This window comes from Ricinus communis, chromosome 2, assembly GCF_019578655.1.
Source record: "Ricinus communis isolate WT05 ecotype wild-type chromosome 2, ASM1957865v1, whole genome shotgun sequence".
NCBI classification, from domain to species: domain Eukaryota; kingdom Viridiplantae; phylum Streptophyta; class Magnoliopsida; order Malpighiales; family Euphorbiaceae; genus Ricinus; species Ricinus communis.
The window spans coordinates 21,215,609-21,239,369 of record NC_063257.1 but is presented as its reverse complement, the minus strand read 5'-3'; the positions used below and the strand labels follow the sequence as shown (position 1 = coordinate 21,239,369).

The 23,761-nt window shown below is 34.8% G+C and overlaps 2 protein-coding genes and 1 non-coding gene across 11 annotated transcripts; 2 read left to right on the top strand and 1 right to left on the bottom strand.

The window, feature by feature from the left end:
• The first annotated feature begins 4,389 nt into the window (after nt 1–4,389).
• Nucleotides 4,390–7,423, top strand: LOC8270296 (probable protein phosphatase 2C 26). Of its 5 annotated transcripts, none has more exons than XR_007214773.1 (11): nt 4,390–4,615; nt 4,691–4,742; nt 5,011–5,090; nt 5,219–5,300; nt 5,797–5,867; nt 5,969–6,048; nt 6,166–6,263; nt 6,619–6,742; nt 6,835–6,912; nt 6,997–7,045; nt 7,123–7,156. XR_007214773.1 is itself a non-coding variant. In XM_002516308.4 (11 exons), the coding sequence occupies exons 1-11, from the start codon at nt 4,485–4,487 to the stop codon at nt 7,242–7,244; spliced, it is 972 nt and encodes a 323-aa protein (XP_002516354.1). In that variant the 5' UTR covers nt 4,392–4,484; the 3' UTR covers nt 7,245–7,423. The 5 variants fall into 5 exon arrangements, 4 of the variants coding, with proteins under 4 accessions (XP_002516354.1, XP_015573022.1, XP_015573023.1 ...); XM_002516308.4 differs by having other exon boundaries at nt 4,392–4,615; nt 6,830–6,912; nt 7,123–7,423; XM_015717537.2 differs by having other exon boundaries at nt 4,480–4,615; nt 5,019–5,090; nt 6,830–6,912; nt 7,123–7,423.
• A 532-nt stretch (nt 7,424–7,955) lies between these two features.
• On the bottom strand, nt 7,956–13,487 carry LOC8270295 (mitoferrin). 5 transcript variants are annotated; one of them, XM_048370930.1, is made up of 4 exons: nt 12,514–13,487; nt 8,630–8,933; nt 8,362–8,480; nt 7,956–8,242 (listed from the first exon to the last, which is right to left on the bottom strand). In XM_048370930.1, the coding sequence occupies exons 1-2, from the start codon at nt 13,276–13,278 to the stop codon at nt 8,718–8,720; spliced, it is 981 nt and encodes a 326-aa protein (XP_048226887.1). In that variant the 5' UTR covers nt 13,279–13,487; the 3' UTR covers nt 7,956–8,242; nt 8,362–8,480; nt 8,630–8,717. The 5 variants fall into 5 exon arrangements, with proteins under 5 accessions (XP_048226887.1, XP_048226888.1, XP_048226886.1 ...); XM_048370931.1 differs by having other exon boundaries at nt 7,956–8,188; XM_048370929.1 differs by having other exon boundaries at nt 7,956–8,267; nt 8,362–8,933; nt 12,514–13,486.
• A 9,629-nt stretch (nt 13,488–23,116) lies between these two features.
• On the top strand, nt 23,117–23,223 carry LOC112534413. Its single transcript, XR_003078703.2, has one exon. It is a non-coding gene; the product is annotated as a small nucleolar RNA R71 (small nucleolar RNA).
• The last annotated feature ends 538 nt before the right edge of the window (nt 23,224–23,761 follow it).

The following is a 23,761-nucleotide window of genomic DNA, read 5'->3' as shown; positions in this document are numbered from 1 at the left end:
AAAAAAAAGGTTAGTAAGCACAAAATTTATAAAATACTATACAAGCATCCTCCCAACCTTATTTCTCTCACACACACAGTTCGAGATGAGTTTTTCTTCCCTAGAATTTTAGGCCTGGGCTTTCTATCAATAAGAGCTAGTAGTCCCGATGCGTATGTCATAAGCTCTCAAAGCAGACCAAAGGAAATAAGGTGATATTTTCAAATATAAAAGTAAAAAGCCTGCATATGTTTGGGCCTAAGGCTTGACATCACAAGTTTTGAGCCAAGGCCTTCCAATATGTGGGCTTAGACACTTATATGGGAAAATATCTAACAAAGCAAGTAAATGGGTTTCTAAGGGAGATTACTATTGTCATTTCCATGAGCTGAGTCTCGGGTAAGGATAAAATGCTCCCACAAATAAAAAGTGTCATTCCTTTTCTCATCTCCCTACTTAAGGTTCAATGCAATGAAGAAAATTTATTCATTATTTGCTAGTGATGGTTAGCTAGTGTCGTAATTCAAAGATTTGAATGGAGTCAAAGAACTACTAACTGAAACCATCAGGGCTATAGGGACTAGAATGCAAAATGTTTAATGCAAGAATCACTCGTTAAATAATAAAATTTAAAAGTAAGGATACACCAAAATCAGCTTCTCTTATCCCCAGTGGAGTCACTACCATGGGTGGCGGTTTCGAGCACGAACCCAAGTGTCTTTAGCGACTACGGCACTGTAAGGCTTTTCAACCTAAAAGGAATATGCTAACTAGTCATAAAGACTAGCGCAGAGATAGGAGTCGCCACCCGGGTAATTCTCCGAGATATTTTTACTAATTGAGTGGCGTTTCTCGATTCCATAAGAAAGTTTCGCCAAATCCAGAGATGGGTCTGGAAGCCCACTTACTTATTTGTGTATCCTCATTTTTAATTTTATTGTTTAACAAACTATTCCCTATAAATCTAATATTTATATTTTTACAAGCAAGCATTACAGCATTTGAGGTCTACCTAGGTCTAGCCCATTTTATTTAAGCCTAATCCCATTTAAATTATTAGCCTAATTTAATTATTTAATTATGAATAGAGGCCCATTTAGTCTATAGTCCAATTGCAAATTATACTTTTTGATTACGAGACCTTTTAACCTAAATGGACTACCTTTTCTACATACTAAGGCCCAATTAGGTGACCTTATTTCTAAGCAAGTTTATTAATTAATTAAAAAAGCATAGCAAAAGTCCACTAAGTCTATTTGGATTTTAATTTAAGTCCAATATACCATCTTATTAGCCTATGGACAATAATTTCCATGCCAAGGTCCAATTTTAAAGCTTAATGTCTATATGCCCAATTTTATTAAGTAGTCAGATATCCAGGTATTTGGTATATATTCAAAATAAAATAAAATAAAAATAGAAAATTAAATCTAGCTATTGCAATCCTTCTACAACTAAAGAAATAAAAAAAATTAACTAAACTGAGTTATAAAGTATAGAAATTACCAGAAAGGACGCAAAACTTGAAATTAGGTCAAGCTTTAGAGCACAGCCGATTGCCCTTGGTCACTAAGCCGATCGGCTTTAGGGCTTAATCTCGGTCAGTTTTTCTCAATTCTTCATTCTCCCTCGCCAAGAAGCCAAATTACATGCACATAAGACAAAAAATAATGATTAATACATACAATAAAACGAAATAAAGACATAAAACTCAATTAAATAGAATCAAAACACATGGATAAAAAAAGAACAACTGATAAAGAGAGAAGAACCTCACATAGCAGATCCTAGATTCAATATTGTAACCCTAAAAGACAGATCCAATCATATAATAACATGAAATATCATAATATAAATCTAACATGTTATCCTAATCATTTAATTTATCAGGTTCAAAATTCAATAAAAATCATGTGATCAAATTCCAAAATCTAACACATATCATGTTATCAGATTCCAAATTCAGCATACATAATCATGACAAGAACATGTTAATCTATTGAAAACCTTAGATTTAGTCACATAAATCATATAAAGCATGTGAAATTGATCCTAATCATATTTCTAAAATCATAAAATAAAAGAAAAGGAGAAGAAGATGTTGATGATGCAGGTTTTTTTAGAATCCTCAGATTGTCACCGTATTGTGCGGATCATTGGGTCTATAGAGATGATGAAGAGGTAGAATCAAAGATTGAATATGAATCTAGTTCGTTTTAGAGTTTGATTTGGTGTTTGATTAATGAAAAGGGTTTTTGAAAATCCTTTGTCGTTCTAAAAAAGGTTTCATGATTTGAGTTCTTTCTTCACTGATTATTTTCTCTCGACTACCTCAAAAAACTCTCTACTTGTAATGCTAATAATTAATAATAATTGCTAACATTTGCTAACCCTAGACCTAGGATATCATATTCTATTTATAGCAGTAGGGTTTAGGAAACCCTAGATAGATAATATCAATAATTACTTAATAAATTAAATCCTTTTATTTGTCGGATGTTTAGTTAAATAAATATTCATTTAAATTCAAATATTGATCGATAATATCTTATAAAAGGTTTTTTTTAGCGTTTTAAATCAGACAAATACATAAAATGACATCAAAAATTAAAATATAGGCCAGTGAAGACTGTTTAAAAACCGATCGGCTATACGTACAGCTGATTGGCTCAAGGACCAAAAAATTCTAAATATTTTATAATTTAGTCCCTGAACTGTTAAAAACTACCAATTCACCCTTAAATTTAATTTCTTCTATCAATTAGGTCCAAATTGATTTTAGAAAAGTAGTTTTTATTCAATTACTCACAACCCTAATTAGGATATGTCCATCCTCAACCTCTTAAGACTCGAGACATACAATAATTTTCATCATCGAGTTTTCCGTAATTCACTAGATATCTAAATCAAAAAATAAGTGCTGATAGTAAGAATAATAAAAAAAAAAGTCAAATGTAATATAAGTAAAATAGAGTATAAGAATAAATAATAATAATAAAATTTAGCATAAATGACATTATAAGAAAATATGTTATGTAATTTCCTCTTTTATAGACCTCTTTTGAAATTTTTAATTTTTAAGATGTTAAAAATTAGAATAAGTAAAAAATGTTAATTAATTATTTTTGTTAGAAATTAAAATTAAGAAGTAAACAACTAACAACTTTACCGCTATAATTAATCATTATTCTCTAATTAATAAAAAAAATTGGATGAATTTAATATTTAGTCAAAAGTCCAAAGGCCAAATTGTAGTTTTTCTTTACTAATTTAATTCTTTAAATACATTGATTTTGAAAAATATGAGTAATAATTAGTTATAGAAAAATATAAGAGATTTTTAGCCTAATAATAATGACACAGACAACTTTCTATTAGATAGAATATGAGATAAACATAATTATCTTTTATCATTTATCAAATAGAAAATTTTGATTTAGATATTTTTGAAACAAGATAAATAGAGAAAAAAGTAATTACTATTTTAAAACTTAGAAACTTTTTTATTTATCAAAATTTATATAACTAGTCATTTATCTGTGCGTTGTACTATCGTTATTATTATTTCGATTAAAAAATCAAATTTATAGATACAATTTAATAAATTATTCAATATTTAATATTAATTTATAATATTTAAAAAATCAAAGTAACTATTTTAAAAAAATTCTAATATTAAATATCCTTAATTTTTGAATTTTTTTTATTAGTGCTATAATATAAAAATTATTTTTAAAATATTTTTATTAATTGTAGTATTATATAAATTCATACTATTAATATAATTGATATTACTATTTTTCAGATTTACAAATTATTATATAATTAAAAATTAATTTATTAGTGAATATAATATTTAAAAATATTATTTTTATAATTAGAATCAATGTCTAATTACAAAACTAATTTTAGTTAATATAATATTAGAATATAATTAATATGCTATTTCTTAGAATAATTATTATCTACTTAGAAAGCTAATTATTATCTAATTCGAAAATTAATTTATTATTAATATGTTATTTCTTAAGATTAAAATGAGTGTTTAGTTAGGAATATAACTTATTAATCAATAAATTAATAAAAAAATTATAAAATTACATATAAACTTAAATCTCATGTATCGAAACAAAAATTTTATATATAAAAATTAAGCATACATATTAAAAAAAATTTAAGTCTTTTATATATATATATATATATATATATATAAATTTCTTTGAATATTTTTCTCAGATAATTTTAGCTACGACTTTTTCTCAATTTTAGTAGATATGTATAGTTTAAAATAGAATTATGCATTTAAAAATTTAAAAGAGTGAATAAAATTATAAATTACTAAAATTACAGAAAAGAAGGAAAAGAGAGTGAATACGAAAGTCTTAATTGATTTTGAACCACACGCATTTAAGCCCCCAAAAGATTACCAAAAAACACAAGCCCCAAAACACAGGTGCTGTAGTAAAGGCTGTAAGAAAAGGAAGAAAACTAGCTAAAAGCGGGAAATGGCAATTTCCATTTCTCGGTGTAACCAATTCTTTCATTCCTCACTTCCTAATCTACCTTATCGAAATTCAATTCCCAAGAAGAACAAATGGCTTTGCTTTGCTACTTCATCTCAACTCAATCCTGTTGGGTTAGCCAATTCTCTTCATTTATTGTTTATTTTGGTATTCAAGGTCTAATCTTTATATGTTTGGCTTGTTCTTAGTTCTGATGTCTGTGTTTGTGTTGGAACTCACCTCATCCCACATCCCAACAAGGTAGGTAGCCATTAACTTGTTAATCCATATATTTTCTATGACCAGTTTGGTTAAAGTTCGGAACGAGAATATAAATTATCTTTTTTTTAAGGTTGAGAATGAGAATAGAAATAATATTTTTTTGTATATGTTATTTAGTTTAGTAAGGAATTAGAATCGAATTTTCTTTATCATTATCACCAATAATTATGTTTAATTATTATCCCAAGAAAATATAATCTTAGATTTTATAGCAAATATTAATTGTAATTCTAACTCGATTATTTAGATTGACAGAGGCGGGGAAGATGCATTCTTTGTGAGTAGCTACAATGGGGGAGTTATTGCTGTTGCTGATGGTGTCTCTGGGTATGAACACCTTGCTTAAGTAGACCTTTCTCTGTTCCTTATATATTTTCAAGTGCAAATGAAATGATACCATATATTTGATGATGAAATCTGAGGTTTCTCTTTCAATTTGCTTGACTATGTACCAGTTGGGCTGAACAGGATGTGGATCCTTCATTGTTCCCCCGCGAACTGATGGCCAATGCTTCCTGTCTTGTGGGGGATGAAGAGGTAGGCTAATAGTTTTTTTTTTTTTTTTTCCCAGAAACATAGTTAGTACACGTTAGCAGTTAGTACGTGTCACTGTTAGTGGGGATGAGGGATTTTTAGGCCGACAGTATGAGTCCTACACTTGCCTAACTTTACACCATGTAGAGTTAATACATGTTAGTGGTAATGGTGATGTGGGATTTTTTACAATTGCTTAATTTACTCCATGTGAAATTAATACATGTTACTTTTAGTGGGAGTGAGGGGTTTTTTTTTCTTTTGTCGGCTGCTATGAGTCCCACGCTCGCCTAATTTGACTCCATCGGAAATGGAGGGAGATCATGAAATTGAGACCTTTAGCACTAAGGGCCAAAGCCCTTACCAACCCAGCTATGCCTGGATTAGTAGGTAATGCTGTAAGTATAAGATGAATCAGATTTATTTCTATTAGTATGTTGACGGACACTTTCTTAAAGTGGGATTATCAGCATGTTTATAAATCTTTATTGTTTGGTAGGTCAACTATGATCCCCAGATTCTCATAAGGAAAGCACATGCTGCTACTTCCTCTATAGGTTCAGCTACTGTGTAAGTCCATATGGCTTAAGATGGAACAATCCATACATCTGCTTATGGACATATAAGTTAAGATACCATCATTAAGCTATACCATGCACTTGATTAAATAGAATTGTTGCCATGCTGGAGAGGAATGGAATGCTAAAGATTGCGAATGTAGGGGATTGTGGACTAAGGGTTATTCGTGGAGGTATATCAGTTTACTCCTCTGTTCATGCTTTGCCGTTCATGTTTCTGAAAATTTCTTCTTTTTTTTTTTTCCTTTCCTTGAAGAATCATTTACGTTGATCACTTGTCAACTATACAGGTCGGATAATTTTTTCCACATCTACTCAAGAACATTATTTTGATTGTCCCTACCAATTAAGCTCAGAAATAGTTGGGCAAACATATCTTGATGCCATGGTATGATGATTTATACATCTATCTTCCCAGTATGAGCATGGGTTATTCATTTTATACCTGCTTTTATTGTGTTGGCTGGATTTATTGCTAATGTTATTGTGCAGAACTGGTAATAATTCCAATTATGGCCTCAATTTGGCTGCTAATCCTTCTCTGTCTAATGTTAGTCTTTTTATTCCATGTAAAACACTGAATTAAATGACCTAAACAAAAACTGTTTATGGTTATCATTATCTGTTTCAGCACACACCAGAGCATAATTTTGCAATTTTGAATTTTAAATCATGATTGTCAGAATTTGATGGTTTATCAGCATCATAATTTAGTTTTTCTACTGTCAAAAAAAAAATTGCAGGTTAGCAGTGTGGAATTAATGGAGGGAGACACCATTGTGATGGGCTCAGATGGACTCTTTGACAATGTTTTCAGTGAAGAAATTGTTTCGACAATTGGCACACACAATGATGTGGCTGAGGCTGGTATGTTTTCATAGTCTGAAATATATGTTCTAGGATTGTGACTCAACTGCATGATTTTCTAACTGAGAGATTCAATTTGAATGCTAGCAAAGGCATTAGCTAACCTAGCAAGCATGCATTCACTGGATTCGGATTTCGAATCACCATATGCATTGGAAGCCAGGTCGAAGGTAAAATCGGTTGTAACAACTAAGCACCTGACAATTATCAATAAATGTCACTTGTTAATTCATCTACTGAACATTTTTAAATAGGGTTTCGATGTTCCACTTTGGAAGAAAATCCTCGGGTTGAAACTTACAGGTATCTTCTTATTGTTTTTTTATGTGGTTATTGTTCGGTTCTACTTACAAGCATGGTTGACCTAAGTTCGTTGGCAGGAGGAAAGCTTGATGATATTACTGTGATAGTTGGCCGGGTTGTAAGATCTGGGGGATTAGAAGGTGAATCCAACATGGGAATTCCTCCCTCCCACTTGCCAACATCGGAATATAGCATTTAAAGAAACGGCTTTACAATATGGTTGTAAATTTCATTTTATTCTTTTGCTAATTGGCTATTGACTGTATAGTGAAGCTTGATTAGGTTCTACTGAAGGAACCACAGAAAACTGATATAAAACAAGATTGACGCCATAAAATCCATGAAAAAAAGTGTCCCGCGTCTTTTGAACTGCTTCAATTCTCTGATTACTGAATTTATAGTCTGTTCTCTCAGGCCAAGTATTTGTTCTCTGCATATTTTAGCTCTTAGAAAAGGACTCAAAAATCTGATTGTCTTTCAGAACTGGACATAATGCCACCAATAACCGATTGCACCTTGATTCTTTTTCATAAAGTTAGTTTAGGTGTAGAGTTTCGTGGTTAAATTATGTCAAAATTAATTTTAGAATCTGCTGAGTTTCTGTTAATCAACATATTTGATCAGTTTTGAAAATACTTGAAAGTGATGGCATCCCTGATGTTAAAACTGTAAACATTGCTTAATTAATAAACTAAAATTGTTGAAATTTTAAAAGTGCATTTCTTACGAGTCAAAGATGCTTCTCTTGCTGACTCATCAAACTGATTGCTATGTAAGCAGCTTTTACAGGAAGTTTAAATTTTTTTCTCGCCGGATAATGTATTTAGAAAAAAAATAAAAAACAAAAGTATAAGTATTATGTTATAAATTCTGAAATAATTAGTTAAAATTGTTAAAAGAAATCTCAAAATTCAGGTTTTAATTGGTAATTAAGCCATTTAAATATTAAATTCGAAAATAGTAGCTAATACAACAATTCTAAACTAACCTTATGTGATAAAAGTGGCTCCAAGTTGCAGTTTTGAATAGGTATAAACAATAACCCCATCAACTAGATACCAAAATAGATGAGACTTCAGCAGAAAGCCAGTATCCAGATGTTCTCTTTACGGCTTTCGTATTTTCCTGCCCTGATGACAAACTCTGCCATTATGAATCATCCAGCCTTGAGGTTATCAGAATGACAAAAAATCTTTGCTACAGTCACAATAACAGAAGCTCACTTGAGTAAAATTAATAAGTCAAATTAATAAGAAGAATTCTTTAAAAAAAAAAAAAAGAAGCAACTGATCCATGCAAATCCATGAAATACTCACTTTTTTCTGCGCTGGTGATAATCTTTGTATCATTTCATTGCAAAGCTCAGAATTTCTTCAATAGAAAAAACAATTGCACAGGACTGTATGGGGTTTCACTCAACCCACAGTGCGATAAACTTCAAAACATAAAGCACTTATCAAAAAAATTATGAAACAATAATGTGTACAACATAACTAATCCTGATCTGATTAATCAATTTGACTTCTGATGACTAACAAATAAACAGGGATGAGACTGGAAAGATGGTTCATGTGCCTAGCTTACCACCCCTCGTGTGAGGCTAATATCTTGTTACTTGCAGACCATTATTTGTGATGCAACTGATAAATTACATATGCCTTTTTCGCTGCATTCAGGTAACAGTGCCACTGTTACTGTTATCATTCAGTTCCTGAAAGAAGACTTTTGCAGCTTCATAAGTAGACCAGCAAATTGCAGCAGCAGGAGCATGGAAAAGCATCCTTGGAATCCAACCCCTCATGAGCCCTCTATAACCATCCTTTTCCACTATTGCCCGAATAACATCTCCAATTGAACCACTTTTAAATCTGTCGCACCCACAAACACCCTGCTAACCAAACTATTGTTAATTGTACTGGACTTATACAGGGAATATACAGATTTCATGCAGTATCTCCACAAAATTTTTAGCAATTGTCTGATCTTTCATTTTTACAAAGTGCAATTTAATTAGGTGTTGATTTTCATAAGTTAATGATGGGACACAAGATGGGTTTTCCCTAATTGTTGTGCGCTCAGATGCATGATCAGCTAACCTTATCTTCATTTTTTCTATATTTGAAAGCAAAAGGCAAAAACAAGGTTTAATCCATAACGAATATAATATTTGGTTACACAGGAAAGGCCAAATGATGTAGAAGATAAATATTTAGAATTTTCTTTTTCCCTTTTATGAAAAGCAATCACTAGTTATAGAGACTACTTAATTAGTAGAAAAAAGAGTGAAAAGCCAAAAAGCTAGCTAACCAAAAAGAGCAGAATTATTTTGAGGTGAAATCACATAACAAACTACAACAAATAACACGAGAATTTAACACAATTCAGCTTCACTATACATTTCAGCAACCTTTTTCTTCACATCCACAGGAAGCATGAAACATTTTTCATAACGAGAATTAGGCTACGCAAGAAATAATTTTTAGTTTACAGCCCTAAACTAAATCCCATAATCGTTGTATGGTTATAACTCCAAAAATACATCTCTCACCTAATGTTTTATTGTTCCAGACTGAGGCCAATGGCCACTCCAAGCCACAAATTTACAATAGCAGTTCATATTTCATCTTGGGTACCAAGCTACATCCCGAATATGAATCTAACCGAATAGGAACTCTAAATATGATCATTTACATGACCTCCATTCTAAATTAATACAGAAAACTTTAGAAGCATGATTATCAACATCAATTCTATGGATGCTTGTGGTTGATTCAAGATACCACATGTACAACAGAAAAGAGATTGCTTAGAAGTCCTAATTAGTTTAGGAGTATATGCAGTAATTACATAAAAATTCAATCTCTGACCCCAGCTGCAAGTAGAAGAGATGGCAAAGTCAAAAGTTTCTCCAACTTAAAAAGTCCTCGTGCAAGGTAATTGCAGAGACCCGCCTGCTTTTGGCCAAGGCATTTCCCAATTTGTATGCAACACTAAATTTCTCTATGATAGACCAAACAAGAAAACAAGAATGGCCAAATCTGGATCAATATTTCCCGTCATTAATAATCTTTTTGTTTAGCTAAATACTCCTTTATGTCATCATTGGCTTATGCTTTAGAATAACAGAAACAAACAAGTTTCATAACACAAACAAAGAATGACCTTTGCTAATTAAGAAATTAATTGTGTTTGTTTCTAGCTTTTCAGTTAACACCCTTCTCCTCACTCCTGTCCCCTGGCCCTCACCCTCGCCCCCTCCCCACAAAAAAAGTTGAACATAATAGAAAATAAATAAAGATAAAAAAGAACCTTCTTGGTAGAAAAGAGTTTTTTCTCCCCTTTTTTACCATTTAATAGATATTCAGAAACAAAACTTCTTGTTGAGAAATCAGTGAACATTGCTTTTATGATTTTAATATACTTATTTTCTTCTTTTTCACCCAATATTCCGTCTTATTTTTTTGTTTCCCCTCATCTCTATCTTTTCATTGTTCACTTGCTCTCTCTACCCAATTACTCTCTTTTCCTGCTCCCTCTCTCTCCAACAACTGATCATTCCCCAGAATGTGCAGGTTTGTACCAGGCTTGGAATCTTCATTCCTTGGCCCAAGTCTGGCCTGGCCTGAGATTTGGGCTTGATGTTTTGACCAAGCCCAGCCCAGAAAAGAAGTATATTTTTAGTTTTAAATGTATTTTTATTGCAGGACAGGCTTGAAACAATCCTACCCAAATAAGTTTCTGGCTAGTTTGGGTTCAGGCCAGGCCAGGTTTGATTAAAAATTACTTGCCCAAGCCCAGGTGTTTTGCAGAAGGTAACTGGACCGTTTAACACATTTACTTTCTCCTCATCATCCCTCTTTTGATGCCTGCTATTTTCACTGTTGCGCATATTTTCATATGTATACTAAAAACTTGGAGTCTCTATTGTATTAATTTTGATCACTTTCTCAAAGATGTCCAATATGTGCATTTCTCGAGCATATTAAAATTGAAGCTATGAAAGAATGATGGTTTTCCTTATTCAGCAAAGCAGATTATAAATATCCAAAAATGCATTGAGCTTTGAGCAGATATATGATAGCTAGGTAATTTGATGCAATTTTGCAACCTACAAGATTTTTTAAAAAGTATAAGGAAAATTGATTAATGAACAATCAATGACGCAAAAGAAAAAGTTTTTATTTCCTTTATACTTGAGTACATAAACTAAGCCTAAATCCCGAGTTAGTTGGGGCCGACTATATGAATTTTTTTCTCCACTGCAAAAATAATCAAGACTGATATCGAACATAAGAATAAATTGACAGTGTACCAGTCAATTGGTGTCAAAAACCCGAAGAAAATAAAAAAAGGATTTTGCTAGAGTTGAAGTGAAGGATCAGAACAGTTGCTAGAGTTTAATGATAAAAGAAAGTTATGATAAAATTAAACAAACTACACAGACATTGTAGAGGCAGAACAGTGCTTTGTCTATAGCAGTGATGCCATTTGAGAGCCTATTCTTCAGTTTGACAACTGCTATTTCTTCTCTATTCCTTTTTCTTTTATTAAGGAATGAAAAGAGAAAAAAAAATCACCAAATAATGAAAACCAAGCAATTAGGTAAGTAGTTAGTTTAAGACCTCCAACAAGGCAGCGAGAGTACAAAATTAAACCAACTAAAACCAGTTAGCAATAAGAGAACTAAAACTAAACTGGAAGCAAATAGATGGTGCTACTACAAAGCACCCAAAAAGCTATAAAGCCTAAAAAAGAAATTGAGAGCTAGATATACAGAACCAAGACTGACAAAGCAGGTACTGATAAAGTCTGCTCACTATAATACTAAATGTGTATAACAGGAAGCTAAAATCGCATGCTGTACTTGTTACAGAAATCACCACAGTCGATATGGCATTTCAAAATCTTGAAAGATGAAGTCAAAACGAGGCGACACAAAGTATTTTAATCTACTAATGAGAAGTGCAATGAGTATGTTCGTATCTGTACTTAGTTATTCTTTCGAATCTACATGAACAAGCCATTTAGTTAAAGAAAGGAACTGCCTTGCATAAATACCAACAAGAACTAACTACACCAGTCAGTTATTCTCTCCCTGTTGAGCCTGTTCTGATAGTAGATCATTTATTTACCACACTACTGCAGGGTAATTGTTCCCGTTCATCCCTACCTTTAGAGCATATTGAATTGACCTATTTCAGACATAATCCGGTAAAGCTATGAGTTTTCTCTATCTCTATCCTGAATCTTATGATATCATTCTATGATTCCAATCTAAAATTTTTTCCATCGCATATTTTTTTCCAATTAATGAAAGTGGGGAACTATCACAGAAAGGAGAGAAACCGAACAGTTAACTAGCAAGCAAGCTGTAAAACCTCCAGTAAGTGGCAGGAATTCAAAGCAAACCATCTAGAACCAGTTCGCAATAAGAAGACTACTAAAAAAGAAAAGGAATTTGAAGGTACCTGACACTGCAACTGAGTTTTAACAACATCAAGAGGAGTAGTGATGGCAGCAGCAAGAGCACCAGCAGCAGCTCCAGCAGTAGCATGAACAACCAAACGCTCATCGTTAGCGCTATCAGGAGAAATCTCCATCAAACCTCTTTTAGTAGCCTCATAAGTAGCAAAATGAACAGCTGTAAATGGAGCATTCATCAAAACGGTAGTCCTATAAGATGCATAAAATGCACCAATCCCTTCTTCTTTCAATACCTTTTTAATACAATCCCACACCCCTTTGTATGTATTATTCCCCAACTGTAATCTCTGCTTCACCATATCCATAGGCGTAAATACCGCGTCGCTTGCAACTGTAGCGCACACGCCAGACATCGCGTGAGCTATTGAATTATTGGGATTATTACCAGAGAAATATTTCTTGCATACTTCATAGACAGAAAAATAGACAGCGTGGGCAGGACCGGCGCCAAGTCCCATGGCGGCAATACCTCTGTAGAGGGCGGAGGGGCCTTCGGTTTGAAGAATGGAGCGGAGGGCGTGGGTTACACTGACAGATTTAATTGGGCAAGAACCGAGGGCTTGCATATGAGTTTTGATTGTGTCGACAGGGAACATGGCCATGTGCTCGATTGAACCAGCGATGGAACCAGCAATCATGAATTGCCAGAAATGCAAGCCGTCGTGGGCTGTCATCACCGATATTTCAGGATGAAATTCAGGACGGAAATCAGGGTTTTGGAATTTGGATGCAGTGGCTTCAGTAGCCATGGGAGATTCTTTGTCTTCTTATTTCAATTAAAATGAAAGAATGAATAGAAGGGCTTATTGTCATAAAAATTATTTTGACAAGTCAAGTGTCAGAGGAAGAGAAACCGATTTTTGACAATTTAGGGTTCCAAGAATTATAAGTTTTTATTTATTTATTTATTTATCTTGTTTTTCTGCTTCGCTTAATACCAAAAGTTCAGGCAGCGGGAGGAAATCAAACGGACATTGGGCCAATTTTCCCCGAGCAAAGGGTAAATTTGTACAAATGCATCAAATTGAAATTTTTGACTAAATAGTTCTATAAATTTATATCTAAAAATTAAATATATTTAATTTTTAGCACGAGATATTATATCAATCAATAGATAAAATGTTTGATTTTTATAATTTAATTAAAATTTAATATTTAATATTATTTTGCAAATTGATTCTTTATCCAATTTTTTCCTCAATTTATGTTATTGGATCAAATAAATTATATATTTTAATATTTTAGCAAATAGGTCCAAATTGAATGAGGTTCAATTTGGCCCTGAACTTTTAAGATGAGGCTAAGCCCTTTTAACTTTTTAAACCATTTAAATATGATATTAGTATTTTTTTATCAATTCACCTTATTTATCTTGAGAAAAGAATGCGAGATACACTTCTATAAAATAATGTGGATATAAGATAGTAAATGAATATAAATTTTTATATTAAATTTAATCTATAATTTAATCTTTTCATAATAAATCAATAAACAATATACATAACTTAACTACCATTGTTAACACACTATCATTAATATTGTCTTTAGCAATAAAGCCACCATCATCGCCACCTCTAACATAAAGCCACCGTTAATATTGCTTACAACAATAAAGCCACCATTAACCTCGCAATAAAGGCACCGTCAGCGTCACTTGTTGCAAAAGCATCATCATCAACAACTCTTTTAGAAGAAATTAAAAAAAATAGTATTAGAGAAAGTGAATTTATATTTAGAGAAATTGGAGGCAAAGATAACAAGAATGAATTGATAATTTATAGAATGCCTCTCAGATTCTTTGGACGTTTTATAATGCAAGAAATCATATTGACCTCATCAGATGTAGTCGTCTTGTTTGTTCCACAAAAGTCCTTTTATTTTCTTTTCGAATTTTGTGAAAGAATTCTAGAAATTTCTTGCATGAGGGTGCCATAACGACACTTTTTGACTTAGTGTATTCAACTTATTGATATACACAGTTGGAACCTTTTTATTTAGAGTTTCTATTGAAATCAATTATTTTAGATTGAAATAGCGAAAAAATGGCCATGGTTGTATGATTTTAAAGGTTTATGGATTGAAATTTTCTTTAAATGGTTTAATTTAGAAAGAGAAAGAGGAAAGAGTCTAAAATTTAGTAAAAAAGGAAAGTATAATTAACAATAATTATGTTTTATAATGTTTATCCTCATCTTCTTCTTCGTTATATTCCAAGCTATATCGAGTCTTCTATCCTTAGAAGTCCTCTTCATTTTTACCTCAGTTACAATGTACAAAGCCTTATTGTGATCCCTTCCCTCTAGTGGCAGGTCTTCATCTAAGAAAGTGATAATTCTAGTAGTTTTGTCGGTTACCCTCTTGATCATTTCCTTAGGGGTAGCTGATGTACTTATAGAAATGCTAGACAAGGTCTGAATCAAAACCTTCTTGTGGTCTAGTGTGTGCATCATCAGCTTCTAGATGTCAGTGATTTTTTTATTCTTCTTGAGCTCTCCCAGCAACCATTTATCCTTTTCTTCTGAACCCTTCTTTACCTGTTTCAGATCTTGCGGCCTCTTGTTACTAATTTTGGCTTCTTTTCTGATCTCTTTTTTAAAGTCATTATCCCCCATAAACCACACACTCAACCCATGAACTATACCAAATGTCTATAGCCATAGCCAATTCTTTTTTCCTTTGCTTCCATACTTCCATGATGCAAGAGTCACCAATTACCTATTTATCACTATTCGAACCGCAACCACTTGGTACAATATCCTCAATTCGGATGTCGGCTGAGGGAGGCTTGGAATAGTGAACCTTGTAATTAAATTTGCCTGATGGTTGCCCTAGCAAGTCTTTATACTCGATAGCTACAGTATTTTGAGAGTGTTGCCCTACTCGCCATTCCCCATAGTCTATCAAGTCTTAAATCTCATGCCTCAGGCGATTGCACTGATAACTCATATGCCCAAAGGTCTAGTGGAATTTACAATACTAGTTATTATGCGAAATCAGACCATGCCTCGATGTCAAAAGCATTAACTTTCTGCTTCTTACTAAGTGATGGAACACCACAAACAATAATGTCCCTAGCTCGCTAAAGGTTCTTTGTGGATTCTCTAGTTCATGTTTAGGTTTTGATTCAGGTTCAGGCATATCTCGGAAGGAGTTCGTGATCTCTTCCTCATTGAAATCAGGATTGATAATGAAAACTTGGTTTGGGGGTGGTGTATTGTTGTAGTTTGACAGTAGGTTTCTTTTAGTATTGGGTTGGTCAGGGTCGGTTAGCTTTCTAACATCAACTAGGTCTTGGATTTTTGTATTTGAGGCGGATATAGTTGTTGTTGTGATGGCCAGTTGATTGGTGGAATTTGCAGTAGGTGTTTGGCTTATACCCTGGTGCGTTAGGGTTTGGTGGTTTTTAAAGGTAGTTGGTTGTAGCAAGCCATTTTACATCAACCTTTCGAAAAACTTTGAGAGAGGCTGTTTAAAGTTGGAGAATCTCCTCGGTTGGTAGACAACATTCATATAAAGAGTTATGATCCCTCCAGCCTGACAATTCGCTTCCACTAGTTCAGGCATTCTTTCTCTTGTCATTCTCAATCTCCTCGACTTACAACCTATCATCGTACAGATCCATAAATGTGTTTGGATTCATCATCTAAAGTCTATCAAACTAGGATGGAAGCATATTTTAGACCATCATATGAAATTAGTCCTTTTTAGAAGGCTTGTTCTTTCTTAATCCGACCTTATTCCTATTTCTAGTTAAGAAATAAGAGAATGACTCATTTGGATTTTGCTTGGTGAACTCAAGATCTCTTTTAAAACTTTGAGATGTGTATTATAATCATATTACTTTACAAAGGAATTACACAAATATCGCCACTCATCTTTAGCAGATCTTTTTAAGCCACGGTACTAGTTTACAACAGGTCCGTCCAAGGATAGTGTAATTAGTTTAACAATTTAGGATTTACTCAACTGGGTGGTTCCTATGATGGCAGCATATTATTTTAGATGGACCTTCGGATCTCCGATTCCATTAAACTTGTTCATCTCGGCAATCAGGACTAACTCGTCAAAATCATAGGTTGGATCTAAACCCTTGATTTCTAGCATCCCTTGCATCTTATCCAACCTTGCACTCATACCACTCACAACTTCATTAGTAGCAAGTGCAGTTTCTTTCTTAGCCTTATTCAACAAGTATTCATCACAGTCCCAAAGGTCTCTAGGTAACTCCTTCTTGGTAGGGTCATCAACATTAGCATTAGCGGTGGCAGCAGTAGTAGTGGCTGCAGTAGCAGGGGTAGTCATTAGTTATAGCAACATGATTAACAACAACAAGGGAATTAGCTACCACAGGGGCAATTGGTGCCCCAACCATTATAGCCAAGAGTTACTAGAGCTCTTCCTGAATGACACTCCTTAGTTTATCAATAACAGCATTCTTGAGGTTCTCAACATCTTATTTATTAGTCATTTCAGTCTCAGTTGTAGTCTTGGTCTCAGTTATAGATGGCTAACTCGGCCTTTCCTTGGTATTTCAACACGGATTGGGTCTTTGATGATATCGGTACTCTCTCCATCCTACCACTCTCTTGTCTCTTCCAAAAAGGAGATGAATCTATATATCTTCAAAACAGAAAGTTAAAGTGATGCATGAGATATGCATGATGCACGTGAAATGCACAGGTTAGTAAACATAAAAACAAAGAATATACAAGGTATAGTACAACCATCCTTCTAACCTTATTACTCCCATATACGGTCCAAGGTGAGTCTTTCTTTCCTAAGATTTTTGGTCTAGGCTTACTATCAATAGGGGAAAGTAAGTACCGACATTCATGCCAATAGCTCTCTCAAAGAAGTTTAAACAAATAAAGAGATATTTCCTAATATAAGGGCAAAGCCTACATGTTTTAGGCCAAAGTCTTCCAAGATGTGGGCTTTCAAACTCTTATTAGGGAAAATATCTCAACCATCAAGTAATTGGGTACTTAGGGAAGATTTCTACCCTCATTACCATATGTTAGCCTAAATGATTTATCATAAGGCTAAAGTCTCTAATTGTGATCTTGACACTCAAATTGAGTCTTGATCTATTGAAATTTTAAGTGTTGTTTATATAGCATAGATCATGGTTCAAAATCCAAGTCTATTTGAAAATCATTATTGCACTTCTCAAAGCACAACCGCGAAAATCGCAATTTTGAGGATAGACGCTATTGAAGATTTCAGGATGAAAATTATTACTGCACCCACAGAAATGCGACTGCAAAAATGAAGACTTCTGAGGCAGAGGCTATTGGCTTTTTAAAGTTGAAAATCGCGACTGCTATCCTTAAGGGCGTGATGGGCTCTTTATGCAACCTACACCTAAGGCAGTGAACCTACCGATGTAGCCTAGCACTAGTGAGTATCAAGGTCGTATCCCTGGAGATCGGGTGAACCTAGAGTTACTACTGCTTGCTATGTTATCTAGTCTGAAATAGGTGTGAAAGTTCTAACACACCAACTAATGGTTATGAGTGCAATTAAGTAAATGAAGGACAACAATGGACAATTAAAAGACAATTGTAAAGAGAGAAATAAATCCAAAAGGGAGCCTAAGTGATGGAATTCTAAAGATGAATTTTATGGATTGCCGATCTTGCTTACCCATGCCTAAATCCTGAATTGAATCCCGGTTCCTCTCTCGAGCTTGTTTGGATTCCTAAACCTGCACTAACCTAATGGAATCTCTTCCTATCGGATTACTACAAATTAGCATTAAGTATGATTTAAGACTATTAAGAGTTTTTAGTTCTTAATCCGTGAGTAAATCAACCTCATCTCTAAGTGTTAACTACCAGTCCTTACTATTCAAAATCCAGTTGTAACAAGCATTTCTCAATGTCAAGAAACAACCTAATAAACAATTAATCCAACGTCTCAAATTAACTCGCATCAAACTTTTATTCTTGAATAGCAAGAAGATTGCAAGAATGACAATTATAAAAAACTAACAATTAAGCATAATCCATCAACAAAGGTGAACCCTAATGGATTCAAAAGATCTAGGCCGCTCATGTTCATAGTCAAAGCAATTAAAGAACAAAATAAGGAAAAACAAATTAAAGGTATGTACACCCTTCTCTTTCCGAATGAGAAACCCTAAATTTGCAAATTCAAAATCTCAAACCCTAGTTGCCTCTTGAATGCTCCCAAAGTTTGTCTTGATCTTCAATTCGATGTTGGAATAAGTGGAATCCCCCCTTCAATTGATGAAAATTGATCTCCCCCGGTCTACAATTGAGGTATAGGAAATATTTGATTAAGTGTGTGTCTTGGAATTGAGTCCAAAAATCGTCCTCTTCAATTAGAATTCAAAATCGCCTATATAGTTGATTCGGTAGGAGTCAATCTGGAGTCTGTTGTGAGCCGGATCCACCACAGGCCGGAGGCCGTGGTGGCTACTGAAGGCATCTTTGAAATGGCACAATTGGGGATAGCCTCTTGATAATTCAGCAGTAGGAGTCCGGGCCGTGCTCAACCCTCGGGGTGCTTGTTCTCGCCCAATTTGATGGAATTTGCTCCGTAATCACACGTATTTCCCTCGATTGCTGATGGTGTCCTTCGAAAATGACCTGAAACGAAAAGGAAAACAAAAGACAGGTGATTCTAGCATAAAACGGGATAATCATGCATAAAAATGTGAACAATCGGGCATGAAAACATGTGTAATATGATGCTTATCAAATTACCCCATACTTAAACTTTTGCTTGTCCTCAAGCGATTTACAACTCACTCCTCAAAAGATATCAAATAACTCAATCAGCTGCATTGCAGGAGGTTAGCTCAAAACAAATTTCAAAACTCCGTAATGATTTTTCCCAAAATCCCCAAATCACTAAATCCTTAAGAGAAAGAGCAAACTTAATAAAGTTGCTAAAGTTAAAATGATAAACCATCTAAATTAAGAAATTGAGAATCATGCCTCACAAGATATCACTCAAAACACACAAGTGTATATAGGTGAAAGAAGATCGCCAAGCTCTCAACGCAAAAATATAGAAAAAGTGCTTACCATAGGCTTGCTTATGGATTCAATCTCCACTACTACGAAATAATCAATAATCATGATCAAAGGGTCTTGAGCCAGGTTGTAATGGGGTTAAGGTAAGGTACGTATAAATATGGAAAGTAGGCTACAAGTTGCTGGAAGTTAAGCAAGTAATGCAAGAAAGTAATGAAGGATCAAATGCTGTACCAAAATGAACACTAAGTTGCTCTAAAAATAAGATGATGCTCGAAATGAACTAAATTAATACTTTCTACATTTTTTTTTTATATATAAATATATATACTATGTATATATATTACAACAGCTTATGTAGGAGTTGTTGGTTATTGACACATACAATAATTGAAGGGAGCATTTATGAAAAATCTAGCAACTTAGTGAAATATATGAATGCAGATTGATCCAAAGTAAAATGCAGCATAACTTATATAATTTCCAGCAACAATGGTAGAAAGAATGGTCAAATGAATAGAAGTGATAAGATGAGTGTCAACATTATTATTGTCACGAAAGGAATGGCTAAGGCTCAAAATTGGTTCACTAAGGGAAAAATAGGGTTAGGCTTTTTGGCCAAATTGTGTAAATCCTAAGTGCCCAAATCATCTCACGATTATTGACAATTCATGTAATCTCAACAGATATCGTAAAGCAAGTTCTAGAAACAGAGATTCTGTAAAATGCTCACTAATGAAAGAAAAGGGAGATAATAGTGATGCACCAATTGGCTCAAAATCTCACCATTTGAGTGGGTTAAAATTGCATGAATTCTCAAACCAAAGTTTAAACAGTCAATCACAATAATAAGCAACAATATTAATAGTGTTCTATATCTAAGATAAAGTAAAATGGAAGAATTTAAGGAAAAATACCAGTTTTACCTGGCTGGATTGTAATTAAGAGATTCGTTCATTGCCTTCTTCCAACAAGGTTCGATAAAAGCTATAAGGGAATCCATTCAAAGGAGAAAATCATTAACTACTCGATTAAAACAAAACTCAAGATAAGGACAGTAATAATGAATGGACTCAATCAATAAGGGATATTAAAACAAGATAAAAACAAGAAAGATAAAATCGGTGCACAAATCTACGGTACCTACCCCACACTTGTGAAAGACAACGTCCTCGGTGTGAACAAGGTAGGCACTCCAAAATAAAAGGAATAAAATCACGTGAAATGAAGCTAATTATGGGAGTCCATAAAAGAAATTAGAAAACTAAGAGAAAAACAAGACGGCGAGAAGAGATAAAAACTAGAAAGTCTACTGAATCGCCCTTGATGTGTACTTTAACACTTCAAAATATGTCGATCCTCAAAATTACGTACGAGCATCAAGTAGGCTAACTCCTGCAAAATTCAAGAATAAACACATTCCAAGCAACATCTAGTAAAAGGTTCAATAAGATAGCATCTCCTCAAAATCAAACTTACTAAAAGCAGACTGAAATATCTAACCGCAAATGACTACATAAAATAAAATAAAAAAATGTCCAAAAATTCGGAAAGCAAAAATAGATTCGGAATGCCTCCGAAGGCGCTTCTTTTGTTCCGAGTCGTCTAAATTTGGACTCGGATCAGCATTCCGCATCGCGGGCAAATTAAGAAGGTAGGCTCAATGTAAGTTGGGGTTCGAGGCATATAAGCGCAATGAAAAGGTCCGATGTGTGCAGTAGATGTCCAAGAAGGTGCTCTCTAGACCGATTTGGGATGTCCATTCATCCACTCTGAATTCCGGCTAAGTGATCTGTCAAAACAAACTTGCAACTACCCTTCTCAGGTCTATCACGGCCACAAAGTCTCATCGATACAAGTTATTTTTTCGGATGAATAACACATACTAGTAGGGGAAGAGACATGTATAGCATCATCCATTTGTACATCTTGTGGTTGTGTATTACATGCAAGATCAATTCCATCAATACAACAAATGGCATGAACATGGTCGGTGGAAGAACTATCAAATGAGGGTAAACTAAAAGTGACACAATCGTCCCCTACATTAAGTTCTAACTTCCCCTCAAATACGTCTATTTTAGCTCTAGCTGTGGCAAGGAAAGGTCTCCCCAAAATTAATGGTATACCATGCTCATTGTCCATATCCAAAACCACAAAGTCCACAGGAAAAATGAACTTATCTACCTTAACTAGCACATTTTCCACAATTCCCTAGGAAGCTTAGCAGGCAGTGACTAATTGTATGCACATCCTAGTGGATTTTGCCTCCCTCAAACCTAGCTTATTGAACAAACTAGTGGGCATGACATTTATGCTAGCCCCCAAATCAGCTAATGCATCATCAACATATAAATTACCTAAAGTGCAAGGAATAGTGAAACTCCACGGATCGTGACGTTTCTCCGCAACTTGCTCGAAACACCACCGAGCACTCCTCATTAAGCTGAACATAGGCGACCTCCTCCAACTTCCTTTTTCTGCTAAGTATGTCCTTTAAGAACTTAGCATACTTTGGCATCTGCTCCAATGCATCAATAAAAGGCAAGTTAATATGCAGTTGTCTAAAAATATCTAAAAACTTACTGAACTGCTCTTTCGCTTCTGCTTGTTTATCTCTAGCAGGATAAGGAATCTTAGGTTGATATTCCCTAACTAGAATTGATTTCACCTTTTGTCCCTCAGGTTCCCTAACCTTACTGCTTGCCTTAACCTTCACATCAATAGTGGCGTCATCAAAAACAGGCTTAGAAGGAGCTGAAACTAACTTACCTGAACGCAAAGTGATGGCGTTCACGTGCTCCCTCGGGTTAGACTCAGTGGTGCTCGGGAGCGCTCCTTGCTGCCTCTCAGACAACATCTTAGAGATTTGGCCAATTTGGGTCTCCAAGTTCTGAATCGAGGCCTGCTGGTTCCTAAGTGCACTATCGGTTCTTTGGAACCTCATCTCCGTGAGCGTCACAAACTTCATCATAAGCTCCTCTAAATTTGACTTCTTTTCCGGTAGAGGAGGAGCTTGTGCAGTCCGGTGAATGTGCTGCTGATGAAGTCTCCGAAAACCAGTGGACCACGAGCGTTATTGTTCCTCCAACCGAAGTTGGGATGATTGCGCCACCCAGGGTTGTATGTATTCTTTGTAAGGATCGTTCTCACGCCTTGGGGCATTCCCATATAATTAACTGTTCAACATCGGACGACATAGCGAATTAGATGGAAAAGTAGTAGAGGATGAAGCAAACATACCTCCCGTGATGCGATTCGCCTTTGTAATGCGGGCCACCACAAAACTTCGTAGCCAACGTTCATTTGCATGAGCGGCATCCAGGTTGGTCGATCTTCTTGGCTAGAAGCTCCACTTAAGGCCGCCAAGGTTGCTTTGTAGAGTCCACTTGGTTGACCACTCCCTGTCTTCTTGGTCGGCTCTAGAGGATTGCCAACGATAGTTGTTCATGGCCATTTCCTCTATCAAGTTCGAGCCTACTCGGGCGTCTTACTGTTTAGCGCCCCACTGCTGCGACATCCACCATCGCCTCATTGCAAGGTTCAACCCGACGTAGAAGGTCCGAACTGCATCCACACCGGCAATCCGTGATGTGGGCGGCATCTCAAAAGATCTTTAAATCTCTCCCATGCATCGTACATGCTTTCATCATCAAACCGCACAAAAGAAGATATGTCATTTCTAAGTTTAGCGGTTTAAGCGGGAGGAAAATACTTATATAAAAATTTTTCAAGCCAACGCCTTCCGGGGTAGTGATCGTCATTGTGGAAGAGATTGCGACCATCTCTTTGCTCTGTCCCTCAAGGAAAATGGAAACAATCTCGGTAGAATGGCATCATCGGTTGTTCCATTTATTTTGAATGTGTCACAAATCTCCAAAAGTTGGAGATACGTGCATTGGGATCCTCATTTGGGCAATCCTCCAAACCGCACGCTTTGTTGGATCATCTGGATAACATTGGCCTTTATCTCAAAATTGTTAGCCGCTACAGCAGGTCTGACTATACCAGTTTTCGTCCCATCCAAAGATGGTCGAGCAAACTCGTACATCATCCTCTGATCCTCATCGGCGTGGGGGTCATGGTTTTCCATCGTGTCTAGTCTATCCACAGGTACCTCAACCTCAATCTCCTCCTCTTCTAATTGCAACCTCTTCCTTAAGAGTCCGAGGGATCGTTCGGATCGGGATAGAGGCTCTATAAGATTCGAGTTTAAGCTCCGGTCATA

Excerpts from the sequence above, each read along its gene's own strand:
- LOC8270295 (XM_048370930.1), bottom strand. The coding sequence starts at position 13,278 with ATGGCTACTGAAGCCACTGCATCCAAATTCCAAAACCCTGATTTCCGT. Across the intron at positions 8,934-12,513 it reads AAACTCAGTTGCAGTGTCAG|GGTGTTTGTGGGTGCGACAG; the intron begins GTACCTTCAAAT and ends TTTGGTTAGCAG.
- LOC8270296 (XM_002516308.4), top strand. The coding sequence starts at position 4,485 with ATGGCAATTTCCATTTCTCGGTGTAACCAATTCTTTCATTCCTCACTT. Across the intron at positions 4,743-5,010 it reads TCATCCCACATCCCAACAAG|ATTGACAGAGGCGGGGAAGA; the intron begins GTAGGTAGCCAT and ends TCGATTATTTAG. Across the intron at positions 5,868-5,968 it reads TCTATAGGTTCAGCTACTGT|AATTGTTGCCATGCTGGAGA; the intron begins GTAAGTCCATAT and ends TTGATTAAATAG.